The 18,431-nt window shown below is 40.3% G+C and overlaps 1 protein-coding gene and 1 pseudogene across 1 annotated transcript in view; one reads left to right on the top strand and one right to left on the bottom strand.

Annotated features, from left to right (window-relative positions):
* Window positions 1–2,319, bottom strand: part of LOC140513782 (rho GTPase-activating protein 11A-like) — a 48,517-nt gene extending 46,198 nt beyond the window's left edge. The window contains exon 1 of the mRNA XM_072623788.1: window positions 2,094–2,319. Within this exon, the coding sequence (XP_072479889.1) occupies window positions 2,094–2,319 (226 nt within the window). The remainder of the gene's footprint in view (window positions 1–2,093) is intronic.
* The window catches only part of LOC140513825 (enhancer of rudimentary homolog pseudogene), a 39,180-nt pseudogene continuing 20,755 nt past the window's right edge, over window positions 7–18,431 (top strand).

Genomic DNA, 18,431 nt, shown 5'->3' with positions numbered 1-18,431 from the left:
AAAGGCTTACAGATTCCGCTAGTGGAGAGCTTGAAGTGGGAACAAAGGAAGGACACAAGAAACCCCAGCAGGGAAGCAATTCGTTTCTGATTCTGCAACCAAGAGGTAAACTTCCCTAAGGAAAAGTGATTTTGGTGCCTTCACACTCTCTCTCTCTCTCTCTGTCTCTCTGTCTCTGTCTCTGTCTCTGTCTCTGTCTGTCTCTCTGTTTCTCTGTCTCTGTCTCTGTCTCTGTCTGTCTCTCTGTTTCTCTGTCTCTGTCTCTGTCTCTGTCTTTGTCTCTGTCTCTCTCTGTCTCTTTCTCTCTCTCTCTGTCTCTGTCTCTGTCTCTCTCTCTGTCTCTCTCTGTCTCTCTCTCTCTCTGTCTCTCTCTCTCTCTCTCTCTCTCTCTCTCTCTCTCTCTCTCTCTCTCTCTCTCTCTCTCTCTCTCTCTCCCCACCCCCACCCCCCAATCCAGTTAAGGTACCTATGCTTTCTTTAAGTCTCCATGACCGAGTTAGATGAGTTAAGGTGAGTTATATCTGGAAAGCCCATTCCTAGATAATGCAGAAAGGAGGACACAGATAGCATTTTGATTTTCCCTTAACATCAATGCATTAAGGAAGTAGCCTAGCACAGAAGAGAGAGGTCAGACTCGGGAGTCAGATAATACCTGAGTTCATACAATGTGACCTTGGGCAAAGCCCCTAACTTTTCAGCGCATTAGGCGACTCTCTAAAACCAACGAATTGCCGATCTGCACCATTGGAGTGGTTTTTCGCGACTGGAAGATCCCCACTCTTGAAATCACAAGTTCCAGTTAAACAAGGGGATGGGTTGGGGAGATTAGTTTCAACATTGGTTTGTATTAACCCCTAGGCAACTGAACTTTCTACGGGGTTGTTTGTAAAGGTTTGACCAGATCGGGCCTGCCCAGAAGACGAGTTCCTGAGACGATTTGGGACTGCAAAAGTGCCCGGAGCTCCAGGTTTTCTGGTGAAACAGAATCTTTCCCCCCAGATTTCCTGTCACCGCTTCTTATCTAGAGCATGAGCGGCGACTACCCCTTTGAGTGACAGTCTAGGGGGAAAGGGAACAGGGAAGACGGGGTTTGGGATGCGCATCTACAACTTTTAACAGTACCTTCCAATACGTACACGAGTAAGACTGAGCATTTCAGTGGGAGAGGGAGAAAATGTCATCTAGGGCTGGACTAAGTGTGGGGCTAAGTGGAGATCCTGGAATCTCCAACTTTGTGCACCTCTAGGGGCTCCTGGCTCACTTTGGTTTAAAAGCGCACACACGTTCCCCTGAGCCAGTCGCCTTTTACCTGGTGCGCAAAGGCACAGGTGAAAGGTTCTCTCACTGAGCCTACTACATTCGCACGACCTTTCGGTTTTTCCTTCTCCCAGCTCTCCAACTTTGCTCAACCAGTAAGAGATAGGAGACTGGCGCCAACGGACACACATACCACACACATACACACACACACACACACACACACACACACACACACTACATCACGCATACACTGTAGCACGCACAAAAACACACGCACAAGCACACCTGAGAAGCTCACATTCTCCTTCCCCTCTTTCTTTCACCCACCATCACTGCCGCCACCGCCTCACTATCGAGTCCTCTGACTCAATCCCTTCTGTGCCCAGATCGGAAAGGATGATCACCCAGACTGAACCCCAAGTCTCAAGTCTTCCCCAATAAGGCGCTGCTTCCCAGCGCCTTTTCCTAACGGATGGGGTGTCTTCCCGCCTTTTAGGGGAACAAGAGACGGTCTGAGAAAGTGGAAAACCAGTAAGGTGTAGGAAAGCGGAACAGGCGCTTCCTCGACAGGCTTGACCTCCACGGGTTTCCACTGCAGAGAAGGAACCTGCAGCTCGGGACAGTTCCTTCTCTGGAGCTCACAGTCCTTCTCGGGATCGTGGCTGTCAGCAGACAGCTCTGCCCGAGGAGAGCAAGGAAGGAGGATCCCAGCATGGATTGGGGGCTGTGGGGTGCGCTGATGGAAGGGCTCGAGATTCACTAGAGGAAAGCTCTCCTTGTGGGGTCTGCGTCCAAGCAGGACCTGGAACTGGCATCTGTCGGGTTAAACTCACCTGTTCCGAAGCGTCCTTTTATTTTCTCTTCTCTTTGTGACCTGGGGGTTTTGTAAGTCTTCCTGAGTCGCTGGGACTGCCCCAGGGGCTGATTCCGCGCCCCCCGACCCCCCCTGGGGCGGCACACCCGGCTAGCTTGGGAGCTGCGACTGTGTTTGCGCGGCTGGATTGGCCCCCGAGTCCATGGAGGGCGCGCCGAGTGCCTCAGCATCTCGGCGTCTCCCATTTAAATGTCCGCCGGCTGCACGCCGCGCTCCTGGGCCTCGCCACATCATTGGCCAGGCGCCGCCCGGCCCGGCCCGCTATTCCGCCCCCTTTTCCCGTTACTGAGTCCCCCTCCTTTCTTCTCTCCCCATACACCCCCCCTCCCCGGCTCCCAGCGGGGACCCCTACCAGACTGAACCCGCCTCCTTTTCTCCTCCCTCCCCAAAGCCCCCTCCCTCTACCTGGGCCAGCGGGGAGAGGTCACCCCAGGGGACCGCTCCTGGAATGCACAGCAAATCACATTTTCCGCTCCCGTTAGAAGGGGAAGATCGGTAGGAAATCCCCCAGCCTTCCCACCCCCCTCATTTTCTCCTCCCCTGGCCCCAGAGCTTTGCCTTTCTCTCCTTCTGAGGTTTCTTTCATTGCCCTGTGGCTCCCTACATCCCTGTCGCTCGCGATCTCATGATAGAGGAAATCGGTGTCACGACAGAGGATGCGGTCATTTTCGTCCAACTTAAGATCGATCAGAGAAAGCGGGACCCTGAGGGCTCGGGGATCCCAGGGGGTTGATTCTAGGCCCCCAGATTTGAAATGGACCTCAAAGACCCTCTTAGGCACCAACAACTCAAGTACCACGGACCTCTGAGCACTTAATCAACCTATCAACATTTCTTCTTCCATCCCCGAACTCTCCTTTCCAGGGTTTCTTTTAAATGCAGACTAGCTTTTTAAATGCAGACTAGGCTACAGATGTTTTGCGGTATCCTTCTGAAGTAAGGGAAAGTCGAGGAAAAAAAACCTGAAGAGACAAAACTTAGTTGACCCCACAGAGGAAAATATTTACTTATGGAGAATCAGGTAACTGAAGCAATCGGAGATAATTAAATCTCGAAAATCTAACTCGAGAAAAGTTAGATGCAGAAATACAATATTTAAAGAGTCTGTTAGGCTTTGGATGTATATGCTCACCCATATTATGATTATTCATCCAATTAATATATGAGACATGTCTAGGTACCCGAATATTGTGTTTGTGTGTGTGTGTGTGTTTGTTTAAATAGGAGTAAGGACTTTTCACATTTGCCTTCTTTGGCCATCCCATTCTCATGTCATACAGAAGAAAAAAAAATGCATCCATTTAGTCGGCTTAAAAAAAAAAGACTGTGGAAATTGTTTTGTGTGTATCTTCCATGACCCATAGGGGAAAACTGGCCAGTTTTCTTCATTTGCAATCAGCCTTGCCTGGATGTAGAAAACATTAAAAGTTATGCAAAATAACGTTTTCCAAGAAGCAAATCTGAATGTTAGCTTCATTTGTGACCATGAAATCTACTGAGAGAGAGAGAGAGAGAGAGAGAGAGAGAGAGAGAGAGAGAGAGAGAGAGAGAGAGAGAGAGAGAGAGAGTTTAAGAGCCAGTTTTCATGACATACAAAATCAGAAAAAGACAGTTTCCTTTTGGAAAATGAACTTGCTACTGATCTAAAGTCAGAGACAAAGATCCTAATGGTTTTAAATGACCTTACATGTATTTTCCAAATTCATTTCTTGGAATGAACAACTTCCACAAACATATGGACTATAACATCTGAATGGGTGCCTTATGTCAAACCACTTTAAAATCCAATAGCCATCTGAAGAGAGTGGTTAAAATAGACATACATGTAAAATATTAGGGTGTGACTATCTGACCAAGAATTACATTAGACAAAGCCTAAACTGGACTGTCCTGATTTAAATTTGTGGAGCCAAATTCTGTCACTGAATAAACTACTCTTCAGTGTTTCAGATGCCTAATCTCACTGGTGCCAGTGTTGTCTCCAACTGACAAAGATTATTATCCCTCACATTTTAATCTTTGTGATTTTTGTGTCTGGAAAAATCTATTATCTGGTGATCAGTCTTCCCTACCACCTTTGAGCATAATGCTCTTTATTCTCTTCTTTAAATGCATCCTATAAATATTGTGCACTTTGCTAGGACTAAAGAACTAGTTTATTACATCATGAGGTCTATAGTGGTGAGCTTCTCAGTATTTAGCTAGGTTAGTGTTACTCAAAAGTTGTTCTGCCCATGAAAGGCCCATTCTAGGATCCTTTCCAGCTCAGTAGAGACCTCCATAGTTTGTACTCAGTTCTCAATGGCTATAAATTAGGAACAAAGTGGACATGTTATGGCAATTCATTAACAGTAAGACTATGCCTAATTCCAGTGTCATTTTAAAATATTTTGATGCCTTTGTGTGTATGTGCATATGTGTGTGTGTGTGTGTGTGTGTGTGAGACAGACAGACAGAGACAGAGAGACTTTTCACAGAAGGGAAGGAAGGGAGGGAAGGAGAAAGGGAGGAAGATTTCATTTTTAGAGACTAGTAAACTTTTTAAGAATTTACTCTTCTTTATTCAATAATCAAACTAAGTAAATTGTGGAGCTCAGTAATGATAATAAGTGAGAACATTTATTCCCTTGAATTCAGCAAATATTTATCAAGTGCCTACTATGTGCAAGGCACTATGCTAAGTAATAGGTATAAAAAGACAAAAATGAAACAGACCCTGCCTTCAAAGAACTTATATTCCAATGTGGGGAGGAGTTTGCAACATGTATGTAGAGAAGTAAACAAAAAAAATTAGGCAAAGAAATATAAACTAATTCCAAGGGGGAAAGACTGCTAATATCTAGGGGACTTGGCAATAATATACAAAACTTCCATATGCATTGTTGCTCTAGCATCTTCCTCATGCGGTAAGGAAAACTATTTGGATAGTCATCAGTTTCATTTGTTTGCATGGTGAAGCAATAGAGGAAAGGACTTGGATTTGCTGAAACTGACTGAAGAAGTAGATTCTCACATGCAGTGGTCTATTGTAATGATGTGAAGGGCCATTAAAAACCTCTAAGGTTGTTGTCTTTGACCTTAGATTAGCAGGCTTCAGAGTCAGGAAGCTCCAGGTTCAACTCCTGCCTCTGGTACTAGTATATGACACTCCACAAGTAATAACCTCTCGGAGGTCCCCCACACCCGCAGTTTTCTAGGGTTTTAAATTTCTGAACAACTATCATTCTGGTTGGGTAGAGTGAGTTTCCTAACCAGATGAATGAAACCACCCCCACCCCCCAAATGTGTTTATAGTGCAAGCTATCTATGAATTCTGATATGGGTGGAAGATCCAATTGAATATGAGTTCTTCCAGGACAGGGATTGTTTTTCATTTTTGCATTTGTATCTATCCCTAGCCTAACCATAACTTGCTTGTAGTGGAAGCTTAATAAATGCTTGTGGAGTGGAGCTGAATTGAACTGAAGCATAGGAAACTAAACCAAAGTTGCTGGGGGTGAGGGTGGGAGTAGAATGGAAAGGTCAAACCAGTTTCTATTTTTAGTAGGTATAGAGTAGGGAGACAAGTGTACTAAGTGGGTTTGTACAAGGATAAAACGTTTCTTAACAACAACCACTTCACCATAACATGTTTTTTTTCAAAATCATTGTTGGGCTACTACATAGATATTGTAGGCAGCTAGGTGACAGAGGATAGAGCCCTGGTCTCAGTCAGGAGGACTTGAGTTCAAATCTGCCTCAGATGCTTACTAGCTACGTGACCCTGAATAAGTCATTTAACCTTGTTTGCCTCAGTTACTCATCTGTAAACTGAACTAGAGAAGGAAATGGCAAATCACTCCAGTATCTCTGCCAAGAAAACCTCAAATGGAGTCACAGAGAGTCAGACACATGACTAAAATGACTCAACAACAATGAGTAGATATACATTGAAAACAGGATACATAAATCCTAATCTGAGTTTGACTACTAATTTGAAAGTACATTTGCAACTGATCACCAAGGAGCGTGTTGGTTTGCTCTTGCTGGGCTTCTACCGTTTGGTTTGAGAATTGAATTACCTAGTAATGTCTATAGATCAGGTGTAAGAAGACCTTGAAATTTTTGTAGACATGGTGAACTGGAATACATCATTCCACTAATTTCTCTACCTAAAAGATGCCATCTGGAAGACATTGTTTATAAAGTATACCACACCTCTCAGCTTCAGTTTCCTCATCTATAAAATAAGAAATAATGGGTTGAAAAAGATGGTCTCTAAGGTCCCTGACTCTAAACCTGTGATTCTGTAATATCTCTCTCTCTCTCTCTCTCTTTCTCCTCCTCCTCCCCCCCTTTCCACTCTCCCTCTGATGAGATCTTCAAATAGTATAGTCCTTCAGAGTTTCACAGTACCATATTCATTCAAAAATGACTAATAATACTTGCTATCTTTAATGCTTTAAAGTTTACAAAATGTTCCATTACAAAATTCCTTGATGTCATCATAATTAGCTATCATTCCATCTCCCCCTGAGCCTCATTTCTCCTAAACCTATTCTTTATCCTCAAGAGAACCTCTAGCCTCTCTACCCCTCCCTGTTCTCCCAGGCTCCATTCTGGCTTTGCTTTCCTCCTTTCCAAATATTGATTCTACAGATAACCAATTCAAATCCCTATTGTCCCTTCCTGTCAATTCCCTGCCCTCTTATCTATTGCACTCATACCTAAGCAAACTGTAACCTCAGATTACCCTTACCACCCGCGTCCACTCCTACTCAAGGACCACTGAAGGATGTTGGTGGAAGTCAAGAAACCACATTGTTTGAATCTGTTACAACTTTACATAATTTAATCTCAACTGGGATTTCACTATATCAATATTATTCCTTTACACATCCTTAATAGCTTCTCCCATCCACCTCAGTGGTTGTTTCAGATTTTCTCTTCTCGCCTCAAAGCTCCCACAACACTCTTTCCCCTTTCCTCTTAGCATAGTACTTTCCCTTATATTTTATTGAGAAAATATCTTAATAAAAGCTTATTGAATTGAAGGAAGAGGAGTGCATTGCAGAGGTTCACCAAAGATGACAAGGAACAATTATACTCATCAGAAGACATGAAAACTGTTTTATTTTTGTTCTGATTAGTCACATGTCTTTCTCCCACTATGGCTGAAAATTCTTTGCTTCTGTTCTACCATTTCATCTTTGGGATTTAAGATTTATGTACATATTTAGTGGCTTGGGATTTAAGATGTATGTATTAATTTTAGGATTGAAGGATACTAAACATTCTCTTCTGGGCATTATTTACTACTAGCTAGTATTAATATATTAGTGTATGTAAAATGTAGATACACAAAATAGATCAGTTCTGTAATCAGTTGCTTCATCCAAGAATTTCTTGCAATTAAATCCATTGAGTGCCTGCATAGACCTTGGCCTAAAGGGCCCAAGGTCTCCCACTGCATCCTGGGTCATCTCCAGTCATTCTGATGAATATCTGGTCATTGGATTCCGGTGGTTCTGGAGGAGAAGTGAGGCTGGTGCCCTGCACAGCCCTCCCTCACTCAAAACAAAATCAAGTGCAAGTCATGTCATCACTTCTCTGATGGCATGGTCTTCTTTGGCAATGAAGGACAAACACAACAATCGAGAAAACAGAAGCCATTCACTCAAAACTCACTCTTCTCCCCAACTTTCCATCTCCATCTCCAAATGCTTTGACATTCTCCTCTTTTTCTTATTTTATTCTAGTCTCTAATGAATAGGGGACCTTTCCCCTCACCAAAGCCAATCCCTCAACTCTGGATTTTACCCTTTCTAGGCTTTTCTTTCTGAAAAAATCACTTCCACAATCAATCCACTTCCCTCTAAATTCAAATACCTTCCAATCTACCAGCTTCTTCCCTGCTACTTATAGATCTGCTCAGTTCTAATCCTTCCTTAAAAATACATGAGTTGACCTTACCATCCCTTCAAACCAACATCCTGTATCTTCCATCTCCCATACAAACTTCTAGAAAAAAAAATGTCTATTCTTATTGTCTCCATTTCTTTTCATATACTCCTCAAACCCTTGCAATTTGACCTGATTTCTTTGCTCAGCTGAAACTGTGCTCTCCAAAGATTTTATATTTACAAAATCCAGTGATCTTTTCTCAGTCCTAATCATCTCTTCAACATTTAACATTATTGATGACTCCTTCTTCCTGGGAATCATTTTCTGGGTTTTCATAAGAAAACCTCATTCTTTTCCTACTTTCTCTTGATCTCCCATTGCTATATTTCCATCCATGTCCTGACTCCCTAACTGTGGGTGGGCTTCAACCTATATTCCCAGACTTATTACACATTATTCATATTCAAATTCCAGTCAAGATGGTCAACTTGCAATGCTTCACAGATAACATTTCATTTTTCATCCTTATACCTTTTTATAGATAGTCCAGCATTCCTGTAATTTATTCCCTTCCCACCTTCCCTTCATACACCTCCTACATCAGACTTTCTCTGATCATCCAAGATTATCTCAGGGTGCCATGCAACCATAAAATTGTCTGTCTTTCTTGCTTATGTAACTTTCTGGATCTAAAATTTTGGATTTGAAGATTATAGATCCAGAGCCAAAAGAGATTCCAGAAGCCATATCATCTAAATCTTTCACATTTTAAATGTGGAAACCAAGGCTCAGAAAGCTTAAATGATTTGCTTCAGAGTTAACAGAACTTATATAATATGTTATGCCATAAGTTATGTTCTACATATAATAGAAGTATATAACAGAGCTAAATCTTGGTCCTCTGACTCCAGAGACAATGTTCTTTCTACTTACTCTCTGTGTGATCTTGGGAAAAATTCCTTAATTTCTCTGAGCCTTAGTTCCCTCATCTATAAAATGAGGGGGTTGGACTAGATGGTTTCTGAGGTTCCTTCCAGCTCTCGAGCTATGATCCTATGATTCATTTTGTGATATTACATCATAGTAATGGATTGGATTTGTTCTGGGGGAAGGGTCCCTAGCCCCCTGGCCCCTCAGCCTCCACCCAAATCATTCCATATTTTCTTTGTACATAACCCATATCCTTTCTCCCACTAGAGTGTTTGCTCCTTGAGGTCAAGGGCTCTTTCACTTTGTCACTGACTATTTAATGTTGACCACAATGCCTATATATAACACATTACAATCAGCCAGTATTCATTAAAAGCAATGTTATATAATATATATTATAATTATAATATATCATATATATCAGTACTATGTATTTCATGTATATAATGTAAATTATTTCATTTAGGCATTGAAACAACTTTGTGTGCCATACACTACAAGTATTCCTTTCCTCATTTTACAGAAGAGGAGCTAGAGGGTCAGAGAGCCATTTGGCTGTTTTTTTATCCACACAGATCATAAGTAACTGAGGCAGAATCCAGTTTTTTCTCAATTCTAAGTCAAATATTCCATCAGCCTCTCCACACTGGCCCATCTTTACATGCATTATCTCGCTCATTTCTCACAGTAACATTGATATGGCTGGTTCAAGTATTCCACCAAGAAACAGACTCCAAGAAGTCTTGTCAAGGTTACATGACTAATAAGTAGAGGGGGCCAGAACTTGAAACAGGTCTTCTGTCTCCAAACCAGCACACTTTCTCCTCTCCCATAGGACTTCACTTAAATGATGTGTGCTTTCTATTTAAAGAGGAAATTCCAAACACTTAATTATTCTGTGATTTCTTTCATTCTTTTTTTAAAAAAAATTAAACGTTTTTATTTAACGTTTTGAATTCCAAATTCTCTCCCTCTCTCTCTCTCCTTCCACACCCCAGATAGTGAACAATCAGATGTAAGTTATGCATGTGCAGTTATGTAAAACATTTCCATAGTAGCCATTTTGTGTGTGTCCTTGGTTGCTGAAGACCATACCATCAGAGAAATAATGACATGACTTGCACTTGACTTTGTTTTGAGTGAGGGAGGGCTGTGCAGGCCACCAGCCTCACTTCTCCTCCAGAGCCATCTGAATCCAGTGACCAGATATTCATCAGGATGACTAGAGATGGCCTAGGATGAGGCAGTTGGGGTGAAGTGACTTGACCAAGGTCACACAGCTAGTGCGGGTCAAGTGTCTGAGGTGAGATTTGACTCCTGCACTGGTGCTCTATCCACTGCACCACCTAGCTGCTCCTCAAGCCATTTTGTACAAGAAGACTAGAATAAAAAGAAAGAAAGAAAGTGAAAAAATAGCCTGCTTCATTCTGTATTCAATGCATATCAGTTCTCTCTCGGTGAATAGTATGCTTCTCCATTAGTCCTTTGGGATTGTCTTGGATCACTGTATTGCTGAGAGTAGTTAAGTCATTCACTGTTCTTTATTGGACAATACTGCTGTCACTGCATACAATGTACTTCTGGTTCTGTTCATTTCACTATGCATTAGTTCATGTAAGCCTTTCTAAGTTTTCCTGAAATCATCCTGCTCGTTATTTTGAACAGCACAATAATATTCCGTTACAATCATATAGCACAGCTTGTTTGGCCATTCCCCAATTGATGAGCATCCCTTTGGTTTCCTTTTCTTAACCACCACAGAAAGTTGCTATAAATATTTTTGTGTGGATGGGTCGTTTACCCTTTCCTGGACATCTTTGATTTCCTTCATTCTTAGGAGGATCTAGTCTAAAAACTGTCTGAGCCTCACCATCATTGTGGTTGCTGTTGGTAATAACAGGATTGTTTTATGTTATTATTCTAGGACCATAAAGATTAGTGTACCTGATCCTACTTGAAGGAGAGGAATGGAAAAATTGGGCAAGAAAATAAGGACACAAACTACATGCTGTCCAAAATCCTCTCATTGGTCAGATACATATCTAGAAAGGAAGATGGTATTTGCTTGTTTACATATTTTATATTTACACTTTTCATTACTACTATTGTAGAAGCCACCTTTAAGAAACTGTGACTTTCCAGAGATTAAATTAACTCCTTGACTTTGGGTCCAAGGAGTCCATGCTTAGATTTCAGAGAGTCTATGAACTTTTTTTTCATATTTTGATAACTGTATTTCAATTTAATTGGGTTTCTTTTTAAACCTGTGTGTTTTATTTTATGTATTCAAAAAGCATTATCCTGAGAAAGGGTCCATAAGTTTCCCCAGATTGACCCAGGGAACCACGACAGAAAAAAGGGTTAAGAACTACTGCCATACACATTTGTCTTTTTTGAATTTAGGGACCTCACAGACTGTGGTCATTCTCATTAAAGCTGGGCTGTGATTAATCATTTGTTTCTAGACCTAGTGATTCAATCCTCGCTCACAAAGAAGGTATTATCCAAAGAATCTGTCTCATTTTTGGTGTCTTGGTATGTCGCTGAGGAACAGCTTGTTCTAAGATGGGTAAACATAATTTATATTCTACTTCATTCTGTCTACAAAGGGCATTAAAAACATGATTAAAAAGGGAGTGTGTAAGAGGTAGAAAGAGACAGAGTCAAGAGACAGAAAAAGACTATGGAGAGGGGGGAGAAGATTCTTTCTACACTCTCTTGGCTGAAAGACTGGCTCATATGGAATATGATTTCTCTTTAAAAAAAGACAAAAATGTAAACTGTGGACTCCTTACTGCTTACATCGGAGGTATACGTGTGTGTGTTCTATCTAAACTAACCATTCATTTGCTAATGTTTGTAAGAGTTTTGTGAACTTTGGGATATATACTCAAGCAATGGTGCCCTTGGAGGTATGATCAAAAAGGGAAGGAATTTAGGGTAAGAGATAATAATTTAGAATCACGTCCATGAAATGTGAGGAAATTATCAAGATTTAAACTGAGTCACATTCTTTTTGATATAGATGATTATGTATGCACAAAGTTCAGAAAGTTCATCTATACCATATAATTTGGATCCAAACATTTTCCCCAGTCTCCATATATTCTACAGCACTTGTCTGTACATCAGAGAAGGAAACAAAATTGAGAATATTTTCAACAAAAGTATTGTTATTCTTAGGGAAAGAATTCTAGGTGATCAGAAGGGCATCTCCTGAAAAAAACAGCTTCCAAGTTTCCTATGTTGTTATTGTTGAGTAGTTTTTCCAGTCATGTTCCTATTTGGGGTTTTCTTGGCAAAGATGCTGAAATGATTTCCCATTTCCTTTTCTAGTTTGTATTACAGATGAAGAAGTTAAGTGACTTGCTCAGGGTCACACAGCTAGTAAGTGTCTGAGGCCAGATTTGAATTCAGAAAGATAAGTCTTCCCGCCTCCAAGCCTGGTACTCTATCCACTGCACCACCTAACTACCTCAGATTTCTTATAGATCCTCTCAAAGGCACTCCTTCATGCTACTGGAATGAAGGACCCTGGGAAGGGACTCTTCCCTTAGACCATATACCATCCATTATTACAATGTAATATCACAGAATGGATCATTGGATAACAGCTCTGAAGCTGGAAGGAACTTCAGAGACCATCTTGTCAAACCCCTTCCTTTTACAAATGAGAAAATTGAGGCTCAGAGAAGTTAAGGGAGTTTTCCCAAGTTCATAGAGATAATAAACAGAAAGAACACTGGCTCTGAAGTCAGAGGACCAAGGTTCAACTCCTGAGTTTTACATTAACTATACTACAACTTGGAGCAAGTCATTTAACCTCCATGGCCTCAGTTTCCTCATTGGTTTGGACTATATGGCTGCTTGGGTCATTTGACTCTGGATCTATAATATTCAGATCCAGAAAGTAACAGAAACAAGGAAGACAGATTGTATAATAACATGGCACCCCTGATAATCTTTTCTAATTTTGTTTTTTTAACTCATCTAATTTTCTCCAAACTTACCTTTCTCTCAGATATCCTGTTGGCTAACAAATGTAAACAAGCACCCAGAAGCACTTCTCACTTGCCACAGCTAGCTGGTGTTGTGAAGAGAGCACTAAGCCTAGTCAGGAAGACCTGAGCTCAAATATGACCTGAGACAGCTATTAGCTGTATGATCCTGGGTAAGTCACTTAACCCTTCTTTGAGTTGGTTTCCTCATCTGTAAAAGGAGATAATAACACCTAACTCCCAAGTTGTTGTGAGGATCAAACTAGATAATATTTGTAAAGCTCTTGGCACGATACCTGGCACATATTAGGTGATGCTATATAACTGCTCGCTATTATTATTCTCATTAATTATGTGCATATAGACTAGATCTTTTGCCTACTCCCTGAAGACTCCTCTACCAAAACTGCCCACCAGATTTTTCCAGGGTCTTGTCGTTAGTGTCTAAAATACTGATATTGCTCTGTTGAAAGGCATTGGAACCCAGAGCTACCACAAATCCAGTGCTTGAAACATGAGTAAAACATATAATCTTCCATCACCCCTAATATTTACTCTTCCCATTCTCCCACAAATCCAGGCACAGCACCCCTACCGTATTACCTCAGAGACTGCCAGGTTCCAACACCAATCACTACTGTCAAGAGAACATCTGTTAAACTCGGAGACAGGAGTGTCAATGAATGGTTGCAGACAGCTGCACTGTCTTCTTTGCACAGCTGTCTGCATTGCCCATCATTTTCAACCCTAACCACTCACCAGATAGGTGTTTGTGGGTTAATTAGTATTAAAGAGTATTTTAGCAAATATAACCATCACAGAATTAGGCTCTAAGTTCCCCCTGATACAGACTAAATTCTGGGAGGTGGGGGAAGACTTTGGAGTGACAAGACATTTTAATCAAAGCTTAATTTTTGAATAATATTCAAGTAGTTTTAAATAGAGACATTCTGCTATTTTCACCAAACCACTATGTAAAGAAAGAGATATATACATCTTATTCATATGTAGAAGTTATGGACAGGTACTTTGATGTGCAACACCTCTTAAACTTCTTAAATTTAAATATGGGGTCATGAAAAAATTGACAACATTAAAAGTTTTCTGAATGCACAAAGACCAAAAATTAATTAAAAATCAGACATGAATCTGAGGTGCTTCTGTCGGTGCTTGCCTGTCTTGCATTGGGTAACTTTACCGTAGCCTCAGACCACTCAATGCCAAGGAGTACTGCCTAAATGCGAAAAGGGGTCCAGTAGAGAAAGCTTAAGAAGCCCTGTTATAGAGAACAAATATTACAATTTGCATGGATGAAGGTAATTTCCACACAGGAAATCATGAACTCATGATACATTGTTTTATATATATATATGTGTGTGTGTGTGTGTGTGTGTGTGTGTGTGTGTGTGTGTGTGTGTGTGTGTGTGTGTAATGTTTCTAATACATTTTTACTAAAATGTTATGTGTTCTTTTCCTAAGTTTTTCTTCTTTATAGCTCTCAGATGTGACTAGAAGGTACAATAGCTTAAGAACCAGATTTTGGGATCAGGAAGACCTGAGTGCAAATCCTGCCTCAGTCACAGTTTACTAAACCTTAAGTCAATTGACCCTTCTTAGACTCAGTTCCCTCACATGTAAAACAGACATAATAAGACACTTTTTTGAAGTTTAAAGCATCGTATAAATATTAACTGTTATTTCCATCTTTGAGTATTTTATAGGTCCTTGTCTTGAATTTTGTTAGATTCACATTTTAACTACAGAAAGCTTTTTATTGTGTCAGTTGTGTTAAAAAACCAAAGAAAATTTTATCTACTCATGGAATCCTAAAATTTTAGGGTATCATCTAGATGTATTTTCACAAGATTTTTCAAGGAAAAGTACTGAGAAGCAGACTGGAAAGAAACACAAAGACTTTAATCCCAGATTTGCCTCAAGCATTTACTGAGTATATGCTAATAAATATGGAATTAAGGTCATGTCAACACTATTTCAACACAACCAATCAAAATCATGAAGATCTTACCAGTTACTCATAGGGGTTGTTTAAAGGCATCAGGAAGTAGACTGGAGATGGCATGTTTGGAGACTGGCTTGTGAGTGACAGAGGAAGAAACACAGATGGAGAACTAACATTGGTGTGAAGGACTTTATTGACCAAGAAAGGGGTTCATTAACCTATATGAAAAGGAAAAGATGAACTATAATATGGGCTTATATGGAATCAAAGACTGATTCTAGGAGAGTCAGTCTGTTTGCAGGAGCTTGGGGAAAGTGAACGATGAGGGAGATTCAGAGTATTTCTACCAGAAAAACAAATAAAGGGAAGAAGTTAAGAAAAGTCGATAAGACAAGTGGAAGTTGTACAGTCCTGAAGTGAGTACATGAGGAGCCTGGGTCCTCACGTAGGTGCGTATGTATGCATGTGTATATATGTATATATACATATATATATGCATATATATGTACACACATATTTTGGGATGTGCTGTAAATAATAATATGATAACACTATTTATAATTCTATAATAATATTTATTAATAGCCAACATTTACATACCATCTAGCATATACCAAACCCTTTACTATTATTATCTCATCTGATCATCCCTAAAACCCCGGGAGGTAGGTGTTATTAGCATCCTTATTTTACAAATTGGGAAACTGAGGCAAACCGAGATGAAATAACTTACCCAGAGTCACATAGCTAATAGGTGTCTGAGGGCAAATTTGAACTCAAGTCTCCCTGACTTTAGATCTGGTACTCTATCCCCTGTTCCACTAGCTGCCCCTATGTTAGCATAGAGATCAATGATAAGAGAGTGTTAATCAGATTTATCTCAGATCTCTTATCTAAATAGACTACTTCCTGAACTTTCCTAGTCGGTTTTAGAAAGATGTTGTCCACATGGTATTGGAGGACCTTGAGTATAAGATATCTATATCTATAAGTAGCAAGTTTATGACATGTCACCAAAGGTCAACTCATCATCTCCCCTCTAAAAGTCCCCCTTTCCCTGACTTCCCCATTTCCACTGATGGCTTCCTCATCCCTCTGACTTGAAAGCTTAGAATCATCTTTGACTCTTCTTCCTCCCCTTACTCAATCAATCATTTATTAAGTGTTCATTATATGCCAAACACCGTGCTAAAAGCTGGAGCTACAGGTACAAAGAATAAAACAATCCCTTCTCACAATAGGCTTATATTTTAATGGAGGAGATAATAAGCATGCCCTAAAATATAAACATTAAGTTCAACACAAATAGATACAAATATAAATGAATACAAATATATACAAAATTGTTAAATATAAAGTAGCTTGGAAGAGAAAACACTGGTTGCGGGGAGGGGGGGCGAGTAGAGAAACGATTTATTCAGAAGATAATACCTGGTCTGTATTTTAAAGGAAGGCACTCTGTGAGATGGAGGCCAGAAGGGAGTGCATCTCAAGCATGGGAGACCACCAGAACAATGACAGCAAAGGGGAGATGAAATATCCTGTGTGAAGAACAGAAAGAAGACCAGTTGGGCATGAATAAAGAGTGGAGGGAGGTGGGGAGTAATGGCCAATAAGGTTAGAAAAATAGGCTGCCAAACAGCTGTCAACTCTAGGACTCACCTATGCAATTTAGATGTTTTTCTCCACTCATACAATTACCACCCCTCACCCACCTCCTTTCTTAGACTATTGTAATATATAATCTTTTAACTGGTTTCCCTGCCTCCAATCTCTCCCCTCCAACCCAGCCAAACAAAGCTGCCAAAATAATTTTCCTTATGTATAATATCTGAACATAGCACTCTCCTGCTCAAGAAATTGAAGTGGCTCCCTATTACCTGTTAATAAAATTTTCTCCATCCATCAATTATTTGCTGTGAGAACTAGAGCAAGAGCTAAAACCTGAGATTGAGCCTAAGAGAAATGAAAATGGAGCACTCTGAAGAAGAAAAAAGAATGGAGAGAGGGAGTAAAAATAAATTAATTTTGTTTTCAATTAAGTTTTATGAATACTTTTAAAAATATCTTATGATCATAGATTTAGAACTTGGAAGGAACTTCAGAAGCCATCTACTGCAATCCCCTCAATTTAGAGATGAGGAAAATGAAGCCCAGAGAGCCTAAAGAACTTGCCCAAGGCCACATTGTCATTTCTGGCTATGCCCCCTACACACACGCATGCACGCACATGCACATGCACACGCAAACACACACACACACACACACACACACACACACACACTAGAACTGAACCTTCCTTTGTAATAAAAACAAGAGAAACAGTTAAGCAAAGACAACTGAGTGACCACATTTTACAATATAGACGACATTCTTCCCTTGTAGTTCCCTAGAACTATGCCTAGAACTGTCATTATCTGTTCCCTGGAATCATGATCATCCTCTCCATCCAATCCTTTTTCCAAGGGACAAATCTGTTTTGAATATTATTCTGTCAATAACAGAAAGCTGCCTGCTTAATCCAACGTGACTTTTTGGGACTCGCTATGGTTCTGGGCAGAGCTAAGGTGCGAATAAGGAGAATTCTTCTCTCCACCCTTCTTCCCATTCCAAACGGCTAGAAGGAATGTCACTTGTAATTATGATATGGCCAAGATGGCTAAGCAGGTCAACTGCTAACATACCTGTAGGATAAAATAACAAGCTCTTCAATTTAGCATATAAGGAACTTTACAGTCTGGCTCCAACCTGCCTTTCCAATCTTATTTCATATCATTTCCCTTCATACTTAAGTTCCCTGATTTTATTCAGCTGTTTCCTACCCCATGCATTCACACTGGCCATCCCCTAGGCCTACAAAACATTCCTTCCTCTTCCTAAAGAAATGTTTCTCTTCCTTCCAAGGACCAGCTCACTTTCTGCCTTCTCCATGAAGTCTACTTTCATACCTTGAGCTGAAATGAGCCCTTTGTCTGTGCCTCTATCACACTCTACCACTCTAATGCTTATTTGTCTTCATGTTTATTATGTATATCCTTAGTAGACTATAAGATTTTTGGGAATATGGATTGTTTAGTTTATCATTGATGTATTCCCAGTGCCTAATAAAGTGCTTTTGAGCATAGAAGTTGTTTAGTATTTGAAATACATCAAAGCAAGGGCAGGATTATAAAGAAAGGACACTAATTTGGACAGTGAAAGATATATGTAAAGTCTTTGCCAAATGATTGCCATTTTAAATTTCTGTTCTTTCTATTTTATCAAGCCACCCGTAGCCTCAACTGGATAATATACCAATGTGAGAAATGAATATTCCTCTCATATTTAGTAACTATTTCATTAGATACAAGGTGTCCCTCTTTCCTACTTCCTTATCTAGAAATCAACCGATGTGGGAAGTCTCTCATAGAGATTTATCCAAGCTGAGATCTAATCAAACAGTAAAAGAAATTCTAAGTTTGGGCTAATGGGTGTATTCCTGTTTATTGTGTTGGCTCAGACAGGCCTGGGAAAAATGCTGATTCTC

The sequence above is a fragment of the Notamacropus eugenii genome, chromosome 7 (assembly GCF_028372415.1).
Source record: "Notamacropus eugenii isolate mMacEug1 chromosome 7, mMacEug1.pri_v2, whole genome shotgun sequence".
In the NCBI taxonomy this organism is placed as follows: domain Eukaryota; kingdom Metazoa; phylum Chordata; class Mammalia; order Diprotodontia; family Macropodidae; genus Notamacropus; species Notamacropus eugenii.
Note: the sequence above shows the minus strand (reverse complement) of the source record. Positions and strands in the feature narration are given on the sequence as shown.